This window comes from Podarcis melisellensis (assembly GCF_964234715.1).
Source record: "Podarcis melisellensis genome assembly, chromosome: 5".
Lineage (NCBI taxonomy): Eukaryota > Metazoa > Chordata > Lepidosauria > Squamata > Lacertidae > Podarcis > Podarcis melisellensis.
The window spans coordinates 20,372,962-20,398,185 of NC_138537.1; the positions used below are offsets into that span (position 1 = coordinate 20,372,962).

The window sequence follows — 25,224 nt, forward strand, 5'->3', positions numbered from 1 at the left end:
TGACATGCTAGGTTGGCAGGAGCTGGGACAAAGCAACGGTAGCTCACCCCATCTCTAATTGGCAAACACAGGAGGTTAAGTGGTTTAGACCACAGAATGGTGCAGAAGCATAGTGTAGCATGCGGCTTAAATATTTTATACATATCAGGCAGGATTCACCTAATGAGCACCTAATGATTCAATGGAAGCTGGAGTCGCACTTGAGCAATGACGCTTCTCCCCTTTGCCCCAAGCACCCCCTGAAATTAGCCTGGGAAAGATGAGGAGAACCCCTAGAATAGAGCTTGTGGGGGGATGAGAGGGGGCATGTTCCATCTGGCAAGCTGAAATGCTTGTGCACATAACATTCAACCTAGAGCAATGTTGAACTCCACTACACACACACTATGGATTTTTGTGTATATAATTACATATAATTACTCCCTTCACAAAAAAGTCAGTGCACAACTGGCTCGGACACCAGCAGGCACTCTGTGGAAGTGGTGCTTTGATGTGAGAGGGCAGTACTGGCACCCTTTTTCTAGGGAAAAAAGCAATGTGAGCAACCATTAGTGAGCACACTTTAGGTTTGGTCAGCTAACCAGCTACAAACCTGCCTAACAGTTACCTCATCCAACCCACATTTTACCAGCTTCTCCACAAACATCATGTCAAAAGCTTTACTGAAATCAAGATACACTATGTCCACAGCATTCCCCTGATCCACCAAGCTCTATATAAAAAAGAAAGAAACGAGATTCATCTGACATGAGTTTTATTTGAGAAACCCATGCTGGGTCTTAGTAATCACAGCATCATTTTTAAGTGCTCACAGGCTGACTGTTTAATTATCTGTTCTGGGACCCTTCCTGCTATCAATATCAAGCTGTCTGATTGGTAGTCACCTGGGTCTTATTTCTCACACCACCCATTTTTGAAGATGGGGACAATATTTGCCTGCCTCCTGTCTGGAGGGACCTCATCTCTTCTCCAAGAATTCTAAAAAAATATAGACAGAGCCTCTGGGATTACATCTACAGGTTCCTTTAATATTGTTGGATGCAAGATATTTTAGAGGTGATTGAAATGTTAAGCCTCTCCTATGAAGCCACCAAAAAGCATTCATTTGTGCTAGCATGCTGGTGGTTACCATGCTGGTGGAAGGCATAATGCTGGTGGCCAACAAAAGAGGTTTAAAGACTGTCTCAAGGCAAATCTTTAAAAATGTAGTACAAACACTTACAACTGGGAAACACTGGCCTGCGAGTGCTCCAGTTGGAGAACAGCCTTTACCAAAGGTGTCATGGGCTTTGAAGACACTCGAACTCAGGACGCAAGGGAGAAATGTGCTAAGAGGAAGGAACGCTTGGTAAATCCACCCCGTGATCAACTCCCACCTGGAAACCAATGTCCCCACTGTGGAAGGATGTGTGGATCCAGAACTGGCCTCTACAGTCACTTACGGACTCATTGTTAAAACCGTGTTTATGGGAGACAATCTTACTTGGCTATGAGTGATCGCAAAAGAAGAAAGAAGAAGGAGGTTACCATTTCTAAAAGGTGCTGCTGAGCCCACCATATGCTGCATCTATAAGCTGCTGCAGAATAACCTTTGGTGCTGTGCCTTTGTACCCTAGCTGATGCACAGAGTAAAAAGCGTCTAAATGTTATGCTCACCACGTGGAGCCCTATCATGGGTAATCAGTTTGTACTGATGACCACATGGGGGCATTTAAATCAGCCTTCAGTGATTAGCTTATAAAATACAACATGTGGATTTAGTTAGAACCCAAATTTAATATAATCCTACCTTAAGTATTTTCCTCTATGTAGACTATAAACCAATGAAGTAAAACCTCATTTATACAAATTAGCTGGGCTCTTTATTACAATTTTTTAAAAGAAGGAAATAAAACAGCTGGGAAAGACCCCAACATTGCATTGAGGGCTGTGCTGAGAGAGGAGGAGGAAGCAGATTAATTTAGGTTTTAAATGGTTTCGTGGAACCACAAGTTCAGTAAACGTAATTACTACCTCCCCATAAATAAGTGCAATAGCTGCATGACATGAGACTCCTTAGGAGACAAAGCCTTTGCAGATAAAAGTGCATGTTTATTGCATGCCTACAGTATGCCAATTGCTTTATAGGACCCACAAATTATGTTATAAGCTGCTTGGATCGGGATCAAAAGTTAGGTGACCAGAATGATGGTGAAGAATAATTCTCTCTTTGCCTGAGTGCCACATTCACCCTTGGCCTCTCTAGGTATAGCCAGCGCACTCTCTCACATGCATGCCTATATAGCACATAAGCAGAACATATGTGCAGGTACACAGCCCTACTTCTCAGCTAAATTAGTGGGCAGGTTATCAATTGGATGACTAGGGAAGGAGCAACTTGAATCCTTATCTGGGTACTGCCCATGTCAGTGTGGGGCAAATTCAGGGCTCTCTCTCTCTCTCTGGTGGACAGGACACATTCCTTCCCCCAGCCCTCCCAGACAACAACCTTTACCAGTCCTACATTGCATGCTCCTAGAGAGTTTCTACCCGGGTGGAACATGACCTTGAACTGTCAGCATGCGACAGTGGCCACACCCCAGGAACAACTTTGACTGGCCAGCTAAACCAGGTGAGGGTATTCAATGGGTCTTAAATCTTCAGTGAGTTAGGAACTTCCCCTGCTTGCAAAAACAGGCTTAGGTGGATTGAGCAGATGAGATCAATAATGGGGTCAATGGTCAAGAAGGCAGGAAGTGAGGGGCAGATGGGGCTCATCAACCTGGGAAGGCAGCCCATCTAAGAGAAGGAAAACTCTGATCCTAAACCTCTTCTGCCTTGCAGGATATCTTAAGGAGAAGAAAAGGCTAAGGAGTAAACCCTACACAAATTCAGAGTGAAGTCCCCGATATGGTTGGATGGCTCCTTATACACCTCCTACAAGCAACTCCTGCAGCCAAGCCACGTATGGCTCTGCTTGCCTTAGGACAACATCAGTGAGGCCGGGGAGGGGGGCTGTCTTTTCACCTGGGCAGCCCAGGACCTCCATACACACTGCCTAGGCTTGCACCCCGAGGAGGTCATTTTGCTGCTGCTAACCCCTCAAGACAGAAGAGTGCCAAAAATAAGTTTATTATTCATTTCTTACATTTATATCCCACCTTTCCTCCACAGAGCTCAGTTTATCCCCCTCCTCATTTAATCCTCACAAGAACCCTTTGTGGTAGGTCAGGCCAATAGACTGCGACTGGTCACCCAGTGTGCTTCATGAGGATTCCAACTGTGGTTTCCCAGGTCCTAGTCCAGGAATAGGCAAACTCAGCCCTCCAGATGTTTTGAGACTACAATTCCCATCATCCCTGACCACTGGTCCTGTTAGGTAGGGATGATGGGAATTGTAGTCCCAAAACATCTGGAGGGCCAAGTTTGCCTATGCCTGTCCTAGTCTAAAACTCCAACCACTGTACCACACTGCTTAATGGGTAATGTTTCTTTTTAAGCCTGGGTGAATGACAGAGAGGGGTGTGTGTGTGTCTGTAGCAGAAATTAGCTGGCTCTGCAGAGGTAAAATTCACATTTCTTGCTCTGCCCACTTTTGTTTCTGCCTCCACCTACAACAAGCATGTAGCCCTTGGAAGGCTGCCCAAAAGGGAATATGATGTTAGGACTGAATATGCTTTCCCATCCTTGAGTTTTATGACATGGTTCTTAGAAAAGTTCTAGCTAGGGAACAATGGTTAGTTTTTGTGTGTGTTGGTTTTTTTACATGAGTAGTACTCTCTCATGTACATGTTACCTGTGATTAGCTTTCCTTAAAAAAAAACTGGAGCCAACTCTCCACTCTCATTGCAACAAAACCTGCTGCCAGGAAGAATGAGGACAAAGATGTCAGGGCTTGTGAAAATAAATGGCAGCCTTTTCCTACCATCTGCTGCTCATCAGCAAGCCAAGGGAGGGACAATGCACACCTGCAGGCAGGAGCTGAAATGCCACAGAGACAAGAAGCTTTAGCAACTGCGCCCAAAGGCTACAGAAACAAACACACGGAAGGGAAAAAGGAAGAGCTTTAAGACTTCCTGTCCCCTTCCTGTGTCTCACAATAGAATGCAGCTTCTCCAAAGAAGTGACCTGGCTCTTTGCATTTGACCCTGACCTTACCAACAGACTTTGCTGGACAGGAATTAGGAAAGAAAAACATCTTACTGGACAGTGGTGGCAAATTTGGTGCTAACCCACCAACTTCAGCAAGCCCACAAGTGCCTGCCTTCTTACTTTTAACCAATCCAGGGGATGTAATTGCCTGTCACCTTCCTCCTCCTCCTTCTCCTTCTCAGTGTTGCTGCTGCCCTTGTAGAACACAACAAAGAGGGTGGGGAATTAGTTGTCTCTCTGTGTTAGTGACTCTGGTTCCACCTATTGCTTGGGCTCCCTGTCTTCTGCCACACCAGTACTAGACAAATGGACATCAGCCGCCTCTAGTACTGGACCCTCCACTGACGTGAACACATTACATATATGTAAGGAGGTCAAATAGGCAAGTATCTCCTCCCACACAGTTCTGGCTCCATTGCGCAAACCCACGTCTCCCCTCAGCTCATCTATTTTTTGTATGTTCTTTAGTATCAGTCCCTTTAATAGCAACCTCAACTAGTGGAGTGTGAACAGGTTTGAGACCAGAAGCAAGGGGTGTGTGGAGAGACTGGGGATTAATAATTCCCAAGTTATGCAGATGTGCTTGTCTCTGCACCCCATTAGGTACCTCTGGGTACCTTGCACCCACCACTTAGTAGGAGAGAAGGAAAAGGAAGTGAGGGCCACTGTCTGATCAGCTTACTTGAGGGGGAACCGGCCCCGATTGCAAGTTGCAACTTTCTGAAAGTAACGAAATGCTTCTAAGCACGCATACATTAGGTACTGATTCAAACCACAGAGAAAGTAGCAGCTGGGGTCTGTACAGTGCATTTATATCTGTCATGCAGCAATCTCTGTCTGTTTAAAAATTGCATGGCCAGATAAGGAGATATGGGGGTAAGCTCTGTCCCTCGAGTTTTGAGGGATGCTGAAAATCCCTGCAATCTGAAAGATGATTCTCACATGTTCTAAAGAATGCCTGTAAGTACTTGCCAAACACAATGTATACCTATTTTCATAATGCGCGAAGCAGGTGATGACAAGCCTCTCTGTACCTGATGCTTGGCTTACCGTATGATTTGTCTCTTACCCGTTAACAGGTGACTCTCTTTGTCTTGAAAGAACTGGGTGACACGAGCAGTTGTCTGCATGGGGAGAGCATTTCTAGCTTTTCAAAGATGACATGAATTCCCAAGTCTGAGGCATCACCTTCTGTAGCAAAGATTGCATCAGTTTTGTCTGAGCATAGGCAGTGCCTCCAAAAATGTTTTATATATGTCTGCACAGTGGGACACTATTGCTGATTTATCAGGTGGAAGAGCTTAGGAGGAGAGAGAGAGAGAGAGAGAGAGAGAGAGAGAGAGAGAGAGAGAGAGAGGGAGGGGGGGCAGCAGATTGTCTGAAGGCAAGCAGCTTTACAGAAAACCTGATCTAACCCTACTGCTTGTTGGAGGCTAAGAAACAGATACTAAATCACTGCTGCTCCTTTATTTCTATTTTATTTTTTTGGAAGATGTACAAGCAACACATCACCAGAGGGAACATCCCTATCACTCTAGATAACGCACCAGTGATCAAATGACTGATTGCATGTCGGCCACATCATATTGGCTAGGGGGAAATTCAATTTTAGTAGCTCTCCCCAGCTCATGAAACCCTAATAGCCTTTAAAAACTCTTATAAAAACCACCCAAATGAAAGCTGTGATATGGCTGACTAGCACACAAGTCAGCCCACTGAATTATGACTTGGAGCCACTGATTTCAAGGGATTAAGGAAGAAGCTGATCAACACGGTTGTCATGATTCTCCTAGTACCTTTGGAGTTATTTTTCTCAGCAGGTGACTGAGACCACATGGAAGTAAGCAACTGGACGATCCCAACTCTACAATTCTGTGATTTTATGATTATATGAATCATAGGATCATAGAATTGTAGAGTTGGAATCTCAACTAAAGCATCCCTGACAGATAGCCATCCAACCTCTTCTTAAAAGCCTCCAATTAAAGAGAGTCCACCACCTTCCGGGGGAGTCCATTCCACTGTCTGAAGCAGGTATAGGGGAACTTCCAGCTGTTGTTGGATTCTAGCAGTACCCATGGTCAGGGATGATGATTGGTGCTGGAGTCCAGCAACATCTGGAGGGACACAGGTTCCCCATCCCTGGCCAAGAGATGCTAGGCAGACAACCCAGCACTCTCTTCTCCCATAGTCTGGAAGTTCACTGGGTAGACTTGAGCCTTCAGAATAAGCTACCCAACAGATGCCACAGAGGCAGGTGTGAATATGGAATGTAAGTGGGACCTGCATAAAGGGTTGTAGTTCAAAGTGCTCCTGTTCACTGTTCCAGTAAGTCAGCTATGCCTTCTTTTGTGAGACTCCATCCCTCTACAGCAGAGGCTGTTTTGGGGTAGCACGACTGGTGTGGTTGCACTGGAAGCCATGCTGCAGGGTGCACCACAACATTGCTGCAGAACGGAGTGTGAGAGTCAGGGGGTGCCAAATTTCAGCATCGTACCATAGTCTACCTAGAGGTAGCCAGGGAAGGTAATACCCAGGGGCCCTAATATCACAAATAGCTATCATTAAATTTCAAAATGCAAGAATTTTAGAAGCACATGTGTAACATATACCTTTGAAATTAAAAATTTGAAATTAAAAAAATCACCCTCTGAAGGCATTGGTAAAATTCCAGTTGGTGTTAATAGCTGTGAGTTGAGCCCTTTGTCATTGCCAGTGTTAACTGATTCTTACTACAGTCAAAGCCAAGCTGTTCCTGAGTGGTAGAAGAGAGACCTCTTGTGGCTTTTAAAAAAATAGCACAGTCTAATATATACCATTGCATTTAAAGCACCCCAATTTTATTTAAGAAGAAAGAGGCTTAAATAGATTTCACCGAGTAAAAAATTGTGATCTTTTAAAAAAAGTTAAAAATAATAAAAATAATAATTGCAGGGGGAAAGAAATAAAGAGGAAGATAGTGACAGCTATGTTTAAGCAGGCCCTACATTTATGAAAGAAGAGCATGGCATAACATTTGATGCAATGTGGAAGGAAACATTATAACTCATCCCCTGAAGACTGGCATGGGACAGTCAGCTGAGATGTTCCCTCTGGCAAAACCCTTAAACTGCACCAGCTAAATGACCTGTTCCTTTCTACTTGAGGAAGCCACTGAAGCAAACTGCAAATTATTGGTTATCCTTTCAGCACCATAGACAGCAGTCCCACTTGCAAGCCACTCTCGCCTTGCAAGTATCCTGCCATGCTCATCTATGCTGAGATCCCCCTTCCAGGCCCTTTCCCAAACACTCCCTACGACTTCTGCTCCACATCTATCTATCATCTATCTATCTATCTATCTATCTATCTATCTATCTATATCTATCATCTAGCTATCTATCTAGGTCCTTCTGTACCAGGAAGGGATCAACTTATCTAGGATCCCTTCCTTTCTCCCAACTTCAATATATGCACAGCCACGATGACTTCCTGCTCCTTCCTATGGGCCATAGTTTGGTGGTAGATTATCTGCTTTGCATGCAGAAGGGTCCCAGGTTCAATCCCCGTCATCTCTAGGTAGGGTTGAGAGAGAACCTTGCTGGGAACCCTGTAGAAGTTGCTGCCAGTCAGTGTACACAATACTGAGGTAGATGGACCAGTGGCCTGACACAGTATAAGGCAGACCCCTGGGTTCCCTGTGGATTCCCAGTGGAAACTTCCAAAAATGCAAGACGGTCCCTCCAAACATTAGACTCCATAGTTCAATGAATCTAAGGCAAGAGATGCATTTTTGTCTTGGTGTGAGAAATGTTATGATCTGAAACTGGGATAGGGTATCACATTGCCACCCAGCTGCAACAGAGGGACAAGTAAGACATCTGACCTGCCCTACAGTACCTTTATGAAACAACTGGTCCCCAAATGTATTGATTTTCCTCTTCCTTTTTGGATTGCATCTTTCAACCTTGGAGCCAAGGGAAGTCAACCTGTGGCCCTCCATATATTTTTATTATGATATTAATACCCCACTTTGCCTCCAATAGCTCAAGGTGGTGTACATCTCCTCCCCATTTTATCCTCACAGCAACCCTGTGGCATAGCCTAGGCTGAGAGACTGTGACTGGCCTAACATCACCCAGGGAACTTTATGGCTGAGGAGGGATTTGAGCCCTGGTCTCCCAGGTCCTAGTCCGACACTCTAAATCACTGCACCAAGCTAGCTCTTGTTGTTGCACTCAAATTCCCACCATCCCTGAGGAATAGCCATGCTGGCTGGGGATGGTGGGAGTTGGAGTCTAAAGGCATTTGGAGGGCCCCTGACTAGCTTACTAGCCATTATTCTAAATGGAGAAAACCCCCAAAAGGTTTGTTAGAAAGGCAGTATAAAATGCAGGAAATGAAATAAATACATAAATAAAACTGCTATCTTTTCAGCTGTACCTCGAATATCCTTGCTGTAAGTAAAACATTCGCCTCCGCATTGAGACACAGAAGAGTCACAGAAACATAGGGGACCACAAGGGTCAACTAGTCCAACCCCCTTCAATGCACAGTGGCGTAGCGTGGGGGTGCAGGGGGGGCCGGCCGCACCGGGTGCAACATCTGGGGGTTAGGGTTAGGGGGCGCAAATCCACAGGTTAGGGGGTGCAAATTACTTGCCTTGCCCCGAGTGCTGACAACCCACGCTACGCCACTGGCAATGCAGGAATCTTTTGCCCAACGCGGGGCTTCAACCCACGAACCTGAGATTAAGAGTTTCATACTCTACCAACTCAGCTAAGTGCGAGGACGCGCAGTAAAACAAGCCTGCGAACTGTAATCACATAACCTTCCCAGATTCAGGGGACTGAGATGTCACTATCAGGATCACCGTGGGCAAGTAAGGTTAATGCCTTCGCTTTTGAGCCACACCCTCCTAAAGATTGGTCCATTTACATGGCTATGAGGCTTAGTTTTGAGAAGTTTCCGGGGATGTGGGTGCAGCGTATAGATGCATACATTACATGCAGTATTACCCTTAGACTTAATAGTCTAAGTAACACAAACATTTGTTTAAAGCTGGTTCCCACATTACCATCTGGGCATATGGTTTCCAAATAATATAAGTTAGTATTAGTTCGTATTGCCACTATGGTCCCATGTTCACAAGCAGCTGCTTCCAATAGAGGTTTTGCATTTGACCTTCAGTTCATTCCCAAGAAATATCCCTCCATTCTTTTGTAAATAGTGGAAAGCTTTTTTTCCCCTCCCAGATAATTTGATCACAGCAGAAAGTCACTGAAACAAAGCTGCCTTTGCATGCGCTGCAGTGGGAACCCAAAGCTTAAAGAGATCTATCTCACCAGAGTCTGGATAGTCACGGCATAAATAAATGCAAATCTAACAGTTACTCTTCCAGAGTGAAACAGAGGTAAGCACAATAAACAAACAACAGGAACGCACCAAGCATATCCACATTCCCTGTTCTCATGCTTCTGCAACTAGTTGAAAGCTCAAACGTGATGCTAGACTTTGCAAAATCCTCAGGCAGAGCAAAGAGCTACCAGAGTCATCTGAGAGCTAACATACAATGAGAAGTGGCCTGGAAACACAAAGAGGTATTTCTGAGCAGTGATATTAGCAAATAAAAATATTATTATTTTTTAGCAAAACAACCTTTGAAGGGGAAAACTTTACTTACAGGGGTGCTGCCATCTGAAAAGGTGTTCATACTGATTGAGCTGCTCATCTTGTCAGATGACAAGGAAGGAGGTGATGGACTGCGCTTCTCCAGATGCTCCTGGCTCTGTAAATCTTGACGCTGTAGATATTCACGCCATGCTCTCTGAATGCTGTATGTAATTTGAAACATGGGTGAATAGAGAAACCTCTTATATATGCGAGCACTACTGAAATATTTCCCTCCAATGGGGGCCTGATAGAAGGTAATCTCGCAGAGCCAGAGTGAAATTTTGCACAGTGTTGGAATTTAAATGAAAATCTTTTCAAATCTCTCTTTTGAAATTGGACTTTCAAATATATGCTTTTCCAAAAACACAGGGTACAAACCCAGCCCCAACCGCAGCCTGCTTGTTTCTTTTCAAGGGAAGAGCTAAGTGCATGCTTCAGGCTGCAGACCTCTGCACAGTTACCAGCAGTAAGTCTCAGTGAACTCAATGGGGCTTCCTTAAAAAAAGACTTTTATAGGATTGTGTTGCTTGTCTAGTGAAGTGAAGTGAAGGCACGAGACAGGTGTTGATCATCAAGTGAGCAATGCAGGTGCACGCTAATTGCCAAGCCCGCAGAAGCTCTTTTTATTGATACACACATGCAAAATCAAGCAGATAAGTTTTGGGCTGTGACCTTTACACATCTTCCGTCCCGAGATCGAGGGGTGGCACAAAGTTATTTTGGCACTTGTTTCCACACGTCACTTTCCCCTTGCATAATGTTTTGCTAGAAAGAGACAAAGGTCTCAAAGGACAAAGGGTTACAGACTGGGCACGGCAGACTGCTGAGACCGCAAAAGGTTAGATACAGGCCACGATGTTCATCAGACGTTTCCGGGGGGGGGGTATGTTTCGCACCCCAGGGTCACGCGTGCAGGCAGACTGATGCTGCCTGCGGGTGGGGGAGTGTGCTCCTTCCGGACCCCACCCCCCACTCTCCGTGATATCCCTACATCTAGTTTATGAAGTTTTAAAACAATAATGTAAAGTAGCAACTTCAGTGGCGTGTGGTGGAATTCTTCATAGGGGAGCAGTTAGGGCCAGAGGCACTGACTTTCAAGGGTGATTTGAGGGGGGGGCACCAATGTTATGTGCGTGAGCATCGCACCTCCCTCCCTAAGTCAGACAGAAGCTTCCCAGGCTTTGGTAAGGAGGCACTAGGCTTTAATACTTTAATACTCTAATTTGCCAGGAACATTTAGGGGACTATCCTTGATCCCTTAGTCCACTGACCACGCACCACTGATCAACTTGTCAATTTCTATACGAAATCTAACAGACAGAATTTGGCATGTTGAGGGCTGGGGGAAAGCAAATTAGGAAGAGCAGGAACTTAAATTTAGACACATCTGACTTATTCGCTTCTCTCCTCCAACCAACCCCACCCCCCATCCTTCTTAAGCTTTACATTTAGCCAGTGGTGGTTGGTGGTAGGGAGTAGAATGGCTCACCTGGTTTCCCAACATGAGGTCAGAGGGTCAAGAGGGTTAGCGTGGTGCAGCCACAGTAGCAGAACCAAAGCAGCGCTTCTGATGCTGCACCTGCACCAACCTCCCCTCCCTCTCATCTCAGTTACCAGCAGCAACCTTCACACTGGGAAGCCAGGTATGCAATGCTGCTCCACTCCAGCCCCACTTGTGCCCACACAAGGGTAGCCAGGAGGAAATGAGGACAGGGTTTGCACCCCTTTCAAAGCTGTGCAGTAAAGGAAATTTCAGCAACTGTAGCTTTTGCAATAAGTTACACCTGCCGATATTTCTTCTTCTGCACAGCTATTAGAGGTGCACAATGTCAGGAATGTGTGCAGGAGCCGGGCCCTGTGACTGGTAGGGCCTTGCAGGACTGGGGCCTTCCTGAGTTTGGCCTGGAAGGGCAAGGCACGGCCACACAGGTGAAGACTCGTAGCACCTGGTGGTATATAAGACCAGTATTTCCCTCTGGCTCTTTGCCACAGCAACACACTACCCACCTAGCTGTCCTTTGGCTTCCTGACTCCTGGTATCCTGACTCTTGGACCCTTGGCTTCCTGACTCTTGGCTTCCTGACCCCTGGACTGCTGACCCAGGACTGCTGATTCCTGCTTCCCGACCTCTATCCTGGTCCCGATGTACCAAGCCAGGACTCCAACTGCCTGTAACCTGGACTGTGACACACAAGTCCATGCCATATTTTGCTCTCTGGTTACCCAATCCTACCCACTTACCTACACACACACACACACACACACACACACACATTGCTTTTCTAAAAAGAGTACAAAGCCACTTGATTTGTTTTAGATTAAGGGGGGGAACCCCCAATGCAATATTATTTAATACATAGACATAAGCACAGATGTATTAATGTGTTAATTAGCTCACCAATGCCAAGGTGTCTGTTATCAGCAACAATGATTTTGTGAATGGCCCCTGTTAATAATGCAATTATCACCATCTAGGCGTTATATATTTTATTTCCCTCTGACCTCAGTGCTCACAGTCCCGTCCCCCCCCCAACATGTGAAGACACAACCATAACTTGGGATAACACTTCAGACATCTGATGAATAGAATGTAGTCAATGAAAGTGTATCCCATAATAAATATCTTAGTCTTTACAGAACCACAAGACTCTTTGTTGTTTTTGCTGAAATAAACTGGCAACACAGCTACTCTGGAACCAGAGGAATATGCAACACAGACCATGGAAAATATATGCATTTGCTACATTTTGATATGCACAATCTTAAAACAGGTTTCCAATACAGTCTTTTTTTAAAAAATGGGATTATTGAGAAGGTGCTCGGTTACAACTATGTGTTTGACACCAGGTGGCAGTGTAATATCAAATAAATTAGCTTTCAAATTAGAATAGTTAACTCAGATAAAATTTGCTCATTAGAAGAATGTCTGTACAAATCCCATTTGGCACCTGTATTGGGTTTGAAATTGTTTCTATGTCTGTTTATATTATTGATGCTTATATTGTTAAATTGCTTTGGGTTGTTTTGAGGGAAGTGATTCATACACAAACAAAATCCCAGGCAACAACTCCTTGAGATTGTGGTCAAATCTACAATTTCTTGTGTCAATTCTTTATTTTATTTTCTATATACTTCGGAACTCTTTTTAATCCTCCTCCTCCTCCTCCTCCTCCTCCTCCTCCTCCTCTTTGGCATATACAGGCTAAGCACCTAAGCTCTTTACTCCACAAAGGCCAATATATTTTGTATCATCCCGAGTTCTTAGTAAAAACACAACACAAAACCAAACACTATTTTTTTGTTGGGGTAACCCAGTCAGATGGGCGGCATATAAATAAATTATTGGTACTTGTATTATAGGAAGGAAGGAATATAACCTGTTTTCTACCTTTAGAGAATAAACCATGTGTTACTTCCATTTAGTGATGGGTGAGCTCCTTCCATTTAAACTGGAAATTTAAACTCCCATCATCCCAAACTTAGCAGGACCAGTGGGCAGGGATGGGAACTGTTATCCAAAAAACAGCTGGAGATCCAAGTTTGGGAAAGCCAGGTCTACTTGCAGGCTTCCCACAGGCATCTGGTGGACCACAGTGAGGACTAAATGCTGGACCAGAAGGGGGTTTTTTTGGTCTGATCTTCTGGGGTTCTTATGCGTAAGTATTGCAGTGCACAACTATATATGCATCAACGATAAACTGATTTTTTTTCAGTACGGAGAAGGCACTCAGTTAAAGAGAAGAAAAGTAAAGGTAGTTGCATTTCTAAAATGGGATCTAGAATTTTCACATCCGCACCACTAGCTTCTATCCAAACCCTACTTAAACTCTTCGTATTCTTTCATCTACCTACAATCTGCTTCACTAAAAGGCATACACTTGGTTTTAATTTGAAATCTTCATGTCCCATAAATATTCTAGTAGTATTTTAACGTTCGCTAAATTGCTTGAGCTTGAGCTTTTTGATCTGAAAGTTGGATTCAGTTTAGTAATGGAAAAGGTTACCTAGGAAAAGTAATCTTTGGCAAGTCTTACAGAGTCAAACTGAGGCTCAGACTACAGGCCAGAGGCCAGTTAAGCCAGAGTGGGGAAACTCACCCCCCCCCCCAAACACACACACACTGATGTTGCTGGACTCCAGCTCCCATCATCCCTCACCATTGGCCCTGCTGGTCAGGGCTGCTGGGATTTGGAGTCCAGTAACTTCTGGAGTGTCACATGTTTCCCACTCCTGGCTTAAGCACCCATCTGTTCTCTCCCTTCCAGCTGGGAAGACGAAGACCTATTTTTTAGAGCAAAAGTTCATGAGCTGGGAAGATGCTAAATGTTCTCTGAAGGAACAAAGGAAACTGCCTTGCACCAAATCAAGCCATTGGCCCATCAAGCAGCATTGTCTACTCTTGACTAGCAGAAGCTAACCAGGGTTTTTGAGAAGTGTCTTTCCCAGCTCTACCTAAAGATGCTGAGGACTGAACCTTGAATCTGCACATGTAAAGCCTGTGCTCTGTCCCTGAGTTATGGCTTAACCTGTGGCTTATCTGTATCTGATTTAGCCGCCTTTTTGAGAGTAGCATCCACAAATACAATCAATTCTGCCACCCTGAGCATTGCTAATCAGTGTGCTGGAGCATCTGAGAAGGGAGGGGATGAAAACCTTTTTACCTTCCCTACCACTGCTAAAATGAAAGGGAGGGAGTGTATTCTGGGGACTGGGAGAAAAGGCTTCCGGGGGCAGATGAGAGCGTAGTCAGCCAGTAACTTATAAAACACCCAAAAAGAGGTCAAAGGAGGACACAGATTTGCATCAAAATTGCATATGCTAATTTACATATACAGCTGCAGTTAGAAATGTAGATCTGTGTGCCTGCTCATTTTGCCATTCAGGTGATAACTGGCTTCTCTGAAAAGCTGGTTATAAATATGCATCATCACAGAAGTGCCTTGCCAGGTGGGGTGGGGTTTCTATGCTAGCTTCCCAATAGGTGGGTCACTGCTGCTTACCAGGAAGAGGAGAGGAAAGGGTGGCATGGCAGTGAGGTCAACATGCTGGAAACACATTGGCAAGAGTGCCAGATTGGCTCCACTGGTGTGTTTGCACCACACTGACCTCCCTGATACCTCACCTCAATCGCTTGCAGCAACTGATGAGAAATTTGCATAGTGGCTCCACCCCACCTGGGAAGCTGCTTCTGTATACTAATTCAAAGTGCTGGTGTTGACCTATAAAGCCTTAAACAGCTCAGGACCTACCCAGACCCTGAAATCATTCTCTGAGGCCCTTCTTCATGTGCCTCCTCTACAAGAGGTCTGGAGAGTGGCAACACGAGAATGGACATTTTCTGCAATGGCTCCCCATTTGTGGCGCTTTCATGATACACATTTAGGCATGAGATGAAAGCAAGACCTTATATTTATACACAGACAAGACCTTATATTTATACGCAACAGTAGCCGCAAGGCTATTGATTGCGGAAAAACTGGAAAAGTGGTATTGTACCAACAAAAATAGAGTGGCTTGCCAAATTATTGGAGTACTACAATATATCCAAAACAATGGGAGAAATTGGAAGGATCTCAAAAGAGAAGATAGATAGGGACTGGAAGGTGTTTAAAAGATACTTGCAAAACCATATTGAAAAATCTGAACTATTAAAATAGACAAGTTCCGTTTCAAATACTGAAATACCAAATAAGATGGATAACAATGTGTAATAGAAAAAGAAGTATGAAATTAGTCTAAAGGTGCGTGAAAGAAAGTAATAGAAGTGGAAAGAAATTGCAATTGAGTAGATTGGAAGTCAAACACAAAGGTTAGTGGGGTGGTGGATGGTGATTGGGAAAAGGAAGTATTTGTGGGATTGCATGCAAGTATGTTTGAACACTTTTAAGGATTGTATGAAATGTATGTTTGTATGCTTGTATATTTGTAATATACTGTATGTGTATTAATGATGAATTATTTTAACAATAAAAACTTATTAATTTTTTTTTTAAGAAAGCATTCTTCTTTGGATGTTTGACATCTGATGCCCTTTTAAATGTGTTGTGGGAGGGGGTGGCTGCTGGGGTTCCCCACTTATTTTCCTTATGTATTTTGTAAAATTTTATGTTGTGAACCACACTGAGATCTACAGATGAAGGGCGGTATACAAATTTAATAAATAAAAATAAAATAAAATGACTTCAGGGCCCCTGCTCTACATTTGTATGCAACTTTTTATATACAGTACACTGGCCTCTTTTGCATTTGACCACCGTAGAGAAGCTTTCAGATAATGTAACATCAGCCTCTCAGCAGCCACAAAACACCTGGGATCCACCTTCAATACCTATCTTCTTTTTTGTAACACACTGACTCTCTTCCATCTTCCCTCGGAATTCATAACCAGCAAACAAAATGTACCATGAAAAACTTCCTCTGTGGCTTTTGTACTGCATTTGCACTCCACAGTAATTTTCAGTTTATATGATTTAAAGGGATCAAATATGCTCTTGTTACCTTTTTCTGTTAGATTAATCCTCACCTTACGTGTAAGGAAGAAGAATGAAGACACTTAAAAATCAAAAGCAATCAGCCAAATAAAGCATCTCCCTAGAGCTCCAGCAATGTTGCTGCATTTCTAAAGCAAACATAAAAGCGTAGACTTTATATCACTTACACTTTCACTTTGGATTCCAAGGGCTGTAAATTAATGTGATATTTCTCAATATTATTCTCCACATCCATAGCGAGCTGATGGCTGTAAAAGAGAAGTTATCCATTAAAATCTATTTCACCATGACATTTGTAAAGTCTCCAAGTACATAGATCCATTTAAAAGAGAACATGCTCCAGCTGCTTACTCTGAAATGGGTCTGATACAGGGGCTGATGAGGGAAGTGTTGCTGGAGATCTTAAGGCCAAGCTGCCCTAAAATGTTGCCAAAAGCAGCATAATGGGCTAGTTTTGCCTTTACCTTTGTTTGGACTTCCTTTCTTGATGTTTCTGATGCTGCTGGTTCTTCCAGCACCACGTTCTTCAAGCTGAAAACAACCATATCTCTTCTTATGCAATTGATGTGCTTTGTGAAACTGTACAAAAATTAACCAAGGTTGGGTCCTGAAACCCAAGGTTGCTGGGCCAGATTTCTGTACCTTTCACTTTTGCGGGCCAACTTCGACAGATGGACGGGACCACCCACCTGTCAATCAGCTGCCACCATAATGACATCAGGAGATAGACACCTTTCAAACTTCAAAATCAGCTGAGTGGCACTAGAAGCACACCATAAAGGTGTGGGACAAGTAACTGTGGTTTGTGGGAAGCTGCCTTGCAGGCCTAATGAGCCCTATGGTTCAGAAGTTTCCCACCAGTGTCTTAACCCTTGCAATTATCACTAATGCAACAGTACTCAGTAAATCAGTAGGGATGCGGATGGCGCTGTGGTCTAAACCACTGGGCCTCTTGGGCTTGCCGATCAGAAGCTTGGCGGTTTGAATCCCCGTGACGGGGTGAGCTCCCGTTGCTCTGCCCCAGCTTCTGTCAACATAGCAGTTCAAAAGCATTCCAGTGCAAGTAGATAAATAGCTATTGCTGTGGAGAGAAGGTAAACAGTGTTTCCATGCGCTCTGCTTTCCGTCACGGTATTCTGTTGTGCCAGAAGTGGTTTAGTCATGCTGGCCACATGACCCAGAAAGCTGTCTGTGGACAAACACTGGCTCCCTCGGCCTGAAAAGCGAGATGAGCGCCGCACCCCATAGTCACCTTTGACTGGACTTAACCGTCCAGGGGTCCTCTACCTTACCTTTACCTTACTTGGTAGATCATTATCATCATCACTTCTCTCTTTGCTCTGACCTCTCCTTTAATCCTTACTCTGGCTCCTTTTCCCAATTTCATGTAAGTTCTCCATCCTTGCCTTCAAAGCCCTTCATAGCTTTGTTTTCTTTCATTGGTCTGCTTGCATTTTGAAATACTTCCCTATGTGTGACCTTTGCTCACCAAGTTCCCACAGACGCCTGAAGATCTCCTGCTACCTCAAAAGGATTCACCCTTTCTCCTTTGTTGTTCCTTATGCTTCCCACAATACCTCCATTGGTATATCACTTCTATTATTTCCTTCAGGTCCCTCCTCAAAATGCTTTGGCACCATCCTGTTTTGGGACTACAACTCCCATCATCCCTAGCTAAGAGGAACAGTGGTCAGGGATGGTGGGAATTGTAGTCCCAAAACAGCTGGAGGGCCAAGTTTGGCCATGCCTGCTCTACTCCATATATCCTACTGCGGCGCGCTCCCATCCTGTCCAATCTTTGCAAGCTTGTAGACACATTTCCCAAGAAAATAAGTACAAGGTAATGGTTGGGCTTGAGCCCCAGATACTACCCTCCCTAAAGCACTTCAAAATACACATTTCTGAGAAGGAAAGCTGGTGATGCTCAAAGGAAACACCCGTCACCCACCCCCTTGCTCAAAAAAGGCCCCAAGGCAAAAAAACAAACAAACTGAAACAGGCAAATCACCCCTCCCCAAACAGGCACCCCCTAAGATGTCCCCCAAAGACTCTCCAGCCCCTGCTAGTTCCCCAAAGTTACCACTCAAGAGCACTGTTATTTTTGCATTCCCTATATTCTCTTTTTATTTATTTTTCAAGCAGTCCAGGCAGCTGGGCAGCAAATCATTGACTTCCAGATGCCCTGCCTTCTTGCTTTCCTTCCCAAAGAAGAATACCTCTGGGCCACATGTACATGGTATTTTAATATTTTGTTTGATGTCTTCATACACGCCCACCCACTTCCAGATCTTGAAACAAAGGAAGAGAGATAATTTCTACAAGTAAATTAAAAATTGAAAGGAAAGCAAGGGAAGAAAGTAGGGCAGCTAGAGAGGGCTATTCTTTATTTTCCCGAAAGCCTAGCCACTGCCCAAAGCTTTTTAAAAAAGAGAGAGCAAAAGATAAAGTCCATAAGGGCAAGAGGCCTCGGGGCACTATGGGAGGTGACAAGGGGTGCTGTGGTGCCTAAATATATGTAACTGAAATAATTGCCGATTCTTCCCCCTTATATTCTTGCCTTCATTTCCCTTCCTTTCCTCCGCTGACTGCCTTCTATTAATGTATAGGTTGTAAGAAGGATGTGTCCTCTTATACTTTATAAAAGGCGACACCTAGATGATGCTACATAAAGGATATATAAACATGCAGATAGATGGAGACATAGATGCTCAATTTAGAATTGTATTAAAAATAAAGCAAGATGCTTAAAACTAAATGAATTCCTATCCCACTGATTTGACTAACCGCATGATGCTTGTCTATTCAGAAGTAAGTCTTGTTGAGTTCAGTGGGGATTCCTCCCAGGAAAATGGGTGTAGGATTACAACAAAACTTTAGCTGAGCAATCTCATTAAAGCTGAACAAACCTAAAAGTCTCAATTAAAATCTACACAAGGTTTTTATGTGGTGGCAATCCAAATATGTTAGTACTTACTTTTCAAGCAAATATTTCCCATCACTAATTTGCTCCAATATATGTTGCAGCTTTTTGAGTTCTTCCTGTAGTGGGACAAAAATAAAAGATGCCAATGTATTAATTTGATGTACTCGGTATTTGTCTTGAAGCAAGACACTGCAGCTCTCAGGATAACCGAATGCCTATACGAACCTGCAAGCAGAATGAGTGCAACAGCAATCTCTTCATATTTGATTCCCAACACCTGATATATAGAGTTATACCCCCTCTGATGCTGCAGACAATATAGCCATCACAACTAGTATCGACCCTATTTCCACAACTGTACTTTGTTTGAACTTAAATTTGTTGCAACATGTCCTGGGACCTGCTGGTAAATGGCAGGTAATGATGATGGTGATCCAGACAGCAATCTCATCCTCCTTGCCTCTCATGCAACGGCTGCTGGTTCCAGCTGCAACCTTTGCTGGTGGGAGAAGAAACCTGTAGATCTAAAAGGGATTCGACAAATTCATGGACAACAGGTCTATCTGCCTGTTAGTCATGATGGTGACCCACATGCATGTCACTTGCTGGGGACGAAGAGTAAGAAAATATTATTAGTTCCATGTCCCGCTTAATGGCTTTGTGAAGGCTACCCTGTGAAGACTCAATGGACTCAATGGTCCAATCCAGCAGGGCTCCTCTTGTGCTCAGGTTAAGTGGATTGCCCCATCCGGTTAATATGAGATACAGCTGGAGAAAAGGGTCGCCTACATGATGCCCATTAATTGGGGTGGGGAGGGCAAAGGTGGTGCAGTGAGGCAAAGATGAGGCAGAGGAAAGGGAAGGCAAAGAAAAGCCAAGCAAAGTCTGTGGCAAAGATTATTAATAGCAGGACAAGAGTCCCCTGGCCTAACAAGAAAAGCAGAGGGATAAAACATATAAATAGGCTCTGCCCTTGATATGAAAAGCAATTACCTGTCCCTGAGAAATGCATCTTTCTGTGTGAAGGGACCTTTGCTGACATGCTTTTCATGTCAGCAAGTTCTAGACTCAGATTTAACACAATAAAAAGTTATTCAGGCAAAAACAAACAAACCACAAAAGGCTCAAAGAACCCAGATAAGACTAGAAAACAAACACATCATCTCTAACTTAATATATCTCGCCATTCTCTACTGTGTATCAATCCTGTACTAATTTAACATGAAGTGGACTTGAAGGCAATTTAAGAAGCTGAGGCATTGCTTCACGTCTTCCTTTAGCTCATTAGTTTTAGAATGTAATGTAAAGACAAAGGCCAATTGGAGCTAAGTGAGGCTCAGGGTGAATTGCTTGCCAGTTTGCAAGGTAAAAAACCCTCAAAGTTGACAAAGTTAAGATCATTCTAAAAACAAAAGGAGGAAATGTGCATTGCACATTGCGCCAAAGCTGAGCTGGGAATAAATCTGGGAATGAAAATAAAGTTTTGGATTTGTTGGCAAGGAGACCCATAGCTCAAACATGTCTTTAAAGACATACCTTTAATGTCTGTAAAGGTAAAGGTACCTCTGACCGTTAGGTCCAGTTACGGACGACTCTGGGGTTGCGCGCTCATCTCGCTCTAGGCCGAGGGAGCCAGCGTTTGTCCGCAGACAGCTTCCGGGTCATGTGGCCAGCATGACTAAGCCACTTCTGGTGAACCAGAGTAGTGCACAGAAACGCCATTTACCTTCCTGCCGGAGCAGTACCTATTTATCTACTTGCACTTTGATAAGCTTTCAAACTGCTAGGTGGGCAGAAGCTGGGACCGAACAACGGGATCTCACCCCGTTGCGGGGATTCGAACCTCTGACCTTCTGATTGGCAAGCCCTAGGCTCTGTGGTTTAGACCACAGTGCCACCCGCTCCTGTAGAAAATACTAAACATCAATGGGCTGGTTGCAGCACATGTTGTTATTGCTGCTGATGACAGATTAATGAGTATCACGATGAGGGCCTTCTCAGTGCTGGCCCCCATTTGGAATTCCATTCCCAGGGGGATATTATGCCATGTTACAATTGATTTTAAAGTAAATTCTGAAGGTATTTCATTCCAGTGTGCCTTTGGTGGAAGTACCGTGCTTGAGGATTACAGGGGCTAAAGGTTTTAGCTTCATGATTTTTAGCCTAATGGTGCTGCACACCTGGCCTCCTTCCAGTGGCTTTGCTGTGATCACCAGGAGGGAGCTTGACCAGGAATCTGAACCCACGTCTTACTCTGTCCAACATTCTATCCACTCTTGTGCTGCTCCTTGGTTAACTGAGGTTTACCAACTTTTGCCAATTTTCCTCTCCCTCCTGCCTAATCCAGTTCCACCTTCTACACTGTTCCAGAAAGTTAAGGAACCATCTGGAAGACTGTGGGGGCAGCACGGGGGGGGGGATCCAAAAAAGTCCCCCCCAAAAAAGTGGCTTACTTGATGACTCTGCTTGTGTGTGTTCACCATCCCAGCTTCCCACTGCTTTGCCTCTACCCTCTTCTTCCCAGTAAGCAACAGTAAGCCATCTGCTGGGAAGCTAGCAAAGCAGTTCTGCCCACCTAGTGAGCCATTTCCTCCAGCTGCAGGATGTCTGTGCTGGCTCAAAAGTCATCTGTTGACAGAATGAGCCTTTTCATCTGCAGAAGGCAAAGCCTAGACCCAACCCAATGAGACTGCAAAGTTACAGTGTTCTGAAACTTGGTAGATGTACCTTCTACCACAAAAAACCAAAACACAGTCTTAAGTTCCTGCTGTGGGGAAGCAGAATTTTCAGAAATTAAAAATGGACACTGCATCACAGATTTACTAATGATGCAACTTTCATTTCCCATCAACTTGGAAACACTGATCAATACTTCAACAATATATCAGGTATAAAGTAGATTTGTCAAGATGCGTTAAAAAACGTCTTCCAACTTCTCATTTTCTGAACGACGCACCCCCTAACCACTTCATCAAATGGCTGAAATGTTGCAAGATGGTTTTAAACACTTACCGTTGCAGACCAATTTAAAAGCCATTTGGAGGAGCCCAGTCATTAAACTCATCTTCCATTTCCAGATTTCCTCAAAAATAGTTTCTCCTTTTTGACATGTGTAAAACTCAGAAAACTCCCCAAGTTTTCCTGAAAAATTACTTGCCTATAGTACTTGATTCTAAAAGATAACCTTTTTCATTTTCCAAAGCACTCCAGCGGTCAATTTTGTTTTCAGTGTATCCCAAAGCAACATAAGGTAATTTAGAATGTGGAAACAATTTACAATTGACTTTATATATAGCCAAGGGTGACAAAACCTACATGACTTACATAAATCATTTTGTGCATGTGTTTGACATCATTTTATATTAACCTAGGGGTAAAGACTTAGCAAAAAACAACATCAACCCTTTCTAAAAAATGTCTGCAACATTTTTGGGACCATTCAATCATTCGATTAAATATTATTGGCTTGGTTTTTTTATGGAAAGCTGTAATAGGACAACTACAAAAGGGGCTAGTAAAATTTGCATAATTTGGAAGAGCAGAAGACATAAAATCTATACTAATTTCAGTTTTGCATCATTAAACATGAAGTATTGATTATTGCTCCTTGCAACAAAATTTATGAAGCCAGCCATGTTGCTGTGTCCACATAAAGTGATTTTGATGTTTTGCCCTGAGACCTCAAGTGCCGTAAATGATGGCTCCTGGTGACAGGCTACAGCTGAGATGCTGTTGTTCCAATTCACAGCCTTAGGAGATACATCTCCTAGATTATGCCTGGAGTGACCCAGCTGCAAACTCCAACTTCAGAAAATTAAATTGGAAGCAGTCCAAACTTCTGTTGAAGTACACGGTGAATTACGAGGCTTCTATAAACTTGTTATAATGTAAATGTACTGTAAAATTCAGTGCCATACCTCTTCTTCCCAACCTCGCTGTTGAGAAAGGACATTAATAGTTAAAGAAACGGGGGGTCCAAAAATGCAACCTTGCTTTTTGAAGTGCGGAAGTGTTACTCATTTCTTGCTTGTGTCTATGGAGTAGATTTATATTGTTAAGGAATAATATTGTGGGGCCGTACGCAAGTGTTACTTGGGAAAGTCTATCAAGGAATGAAGTGCAGTAGGCCATTTTCTTCTCCTCTAGCTACTTCTCCCAGCTCTGCCAACATTTCTTTCACACAACTGGTGATGTCCATGTGTTTTCCTAGGCAATGTCAGAATCACACCCTCACAACTTGATCCCATTATGCTCTGGTAACCTTTGAATTTCTTAGGGGGCCAAACATTCAATACCTATATATTTATAACAGGGACTCCCAAACTATGTTCTGTGGACCATCAGTGGTCCACAAGCTGCATTCTGGTGGTCTGCAGCTTGTCCACATTAAATATCTATTATTAATTTCAATTCTATTTTTATTGCTTCTTTTCTTTCTTATATTGTATGTTATTGTATTTCCATGTGAATTACACGGGATTCAAATTGTGCTACAACAATACAATGTACAAGATAAAAAGAAGCAATTAAAACACAATGAAAAATCACAGAGCACCTATCAGAGCGCATGTCAATTGCTACAAAATCAGACCCACCCAGACCTTCAGCAATTTTCAAGTGGTAGGTTGGATGGGTTTTGGGGGGGAAGTGCTGGGTTTACAAAAAAAAGGGAAAATGTAAATTTTCATTAAAGTATCATTCCCGGACAATCTAGTAAAAGGACAACATAAGAAATGCATAAAATTGATCAGCATATTAGGGGCACCCAGCAGAGATTTTAAAATAGCCACAGCACATTTAATACTTAAAATGTCTGAGCAAATAAAAAGTGTTTCTGGAAGGCTTTCCATAATCTATCTATCTCTCTCTCTCTCTCTCTCTCTCTCACACACACACACACACACACACACACACAGAGAGAGAGAGAGAGCAACACATCATCTTTCTATATACAGTGGTACCTCGAGTTTACTTAATTCATTCCAGAGGTCCGTTCTTAACCTGAAACTGTTCTTAACCTGAAGCACCACTTTAGCTAATGGGGCCTCCTGCTGCCGCCGTGCTGCAGGAGCTCGATTTCTGTTCTCATCCTGAAGCAAAGTTCTTAACCCGAGGTAATATTTCTGGGTTAGCGGAGTCTGTAACCTGAAGCGTATGTAACCCAAGGTACCACTGTACAAATAATAATAATAATAATAATAATAATAATAATAATAATAATAATATGAGAAACTTTCAGTTAGCCTTTTAGCCTATGAAATGTACAAAACTGAAAACTCCAGCCAAGAGAACCTGAGGTGTAATAACACATCTATATGTAACTTTCTTCTTATCCCAGCTTTCATCTGCTTTGTGGCTCTTACATGGTTAATTGTCCCTCTCATTTAAGGGTGAGTTGCCATGGTGATTGTTCAGCATTGAGACTGATGGACTAATGAGAGAACACAAAAAGTATTGCCTGCTTCACGGAGGCTGACAGTGTCGGTAAACTTTATTCTTTAAACCAAAAGGCCCACACTTGGGAGAATAATGTTATCAATGGCTGTTGGTGACAATGGCTTTATATGCGTTTTGCCTCTAGGGGAGGGTTCAGTTGCACCCAGGTCCTTCTTTCGGGCTTGTCTGGTTTGTCACTGTGGAAACAAGATGCTGCACCACATGATCCAGAAGGCTCTTCTTATGACGTGGACTGTCAATTATTGTATCTTTTCCAGCAGTCCAGTGAGGCCTAATCAATTGGCATTGTGTGTCAGACATATGTAGTACATAGAATCATAGAATCATAGAGTTGGAAGAGACCACAAGGGCCATCGAGTCCAACCCCCTGCCAAGCAGGAAACACCATCAGAGCACTCCTGACATATGGTTGTCAAGCCTCTGCTTAAAGACCTCCAAAGAAGGAGACTCCACCACACTCCTTGGCAGCAAATTCCACTGTCAAACAGCTCTTACTGTCAGGAAGTTCTTCCTAATGTGTAGTTTGGATCCATTGCTCCGTGTCCGCTTCTCTGGAGCAGCAGAAAACAA

At 43.5% G+C, this 25,224-nt stretch overlaps 1 protein-coding gene across 2 annotated transcripts in view; it reads right to left on the reverse strand.

The window, feature by feature from the left end:
• The window catches only part of LOC309369777 (schwannomin-interacting protein 1), a 368,814-nt gene that overhangs the window by 282,538 nt on the left and 61,052 nt on the right, over positions 1-25,224 (reverse strand). For both annotated transcript variants that reach the window (XM_081911066.1, XM_081911068.1), the window contains exons 2-4: positions 19,249-19,313; positions 16,442-16,522; positions 9,794-9,944 (exon numbers count right to left, since the gene is read on the reverse strand). In XM_081911066.1, coding sequence (XP_081767192.1) covers positions 9,794-9,944; positions 16,442-16,522; positions 19,249-19,313 — 297 coding nt within the window. The remainder of the gene's footprint in view (positions 1-9,793; positions 9,945-16,441; positions 16,523-19,248; positions 19,314-25,224) is intronic.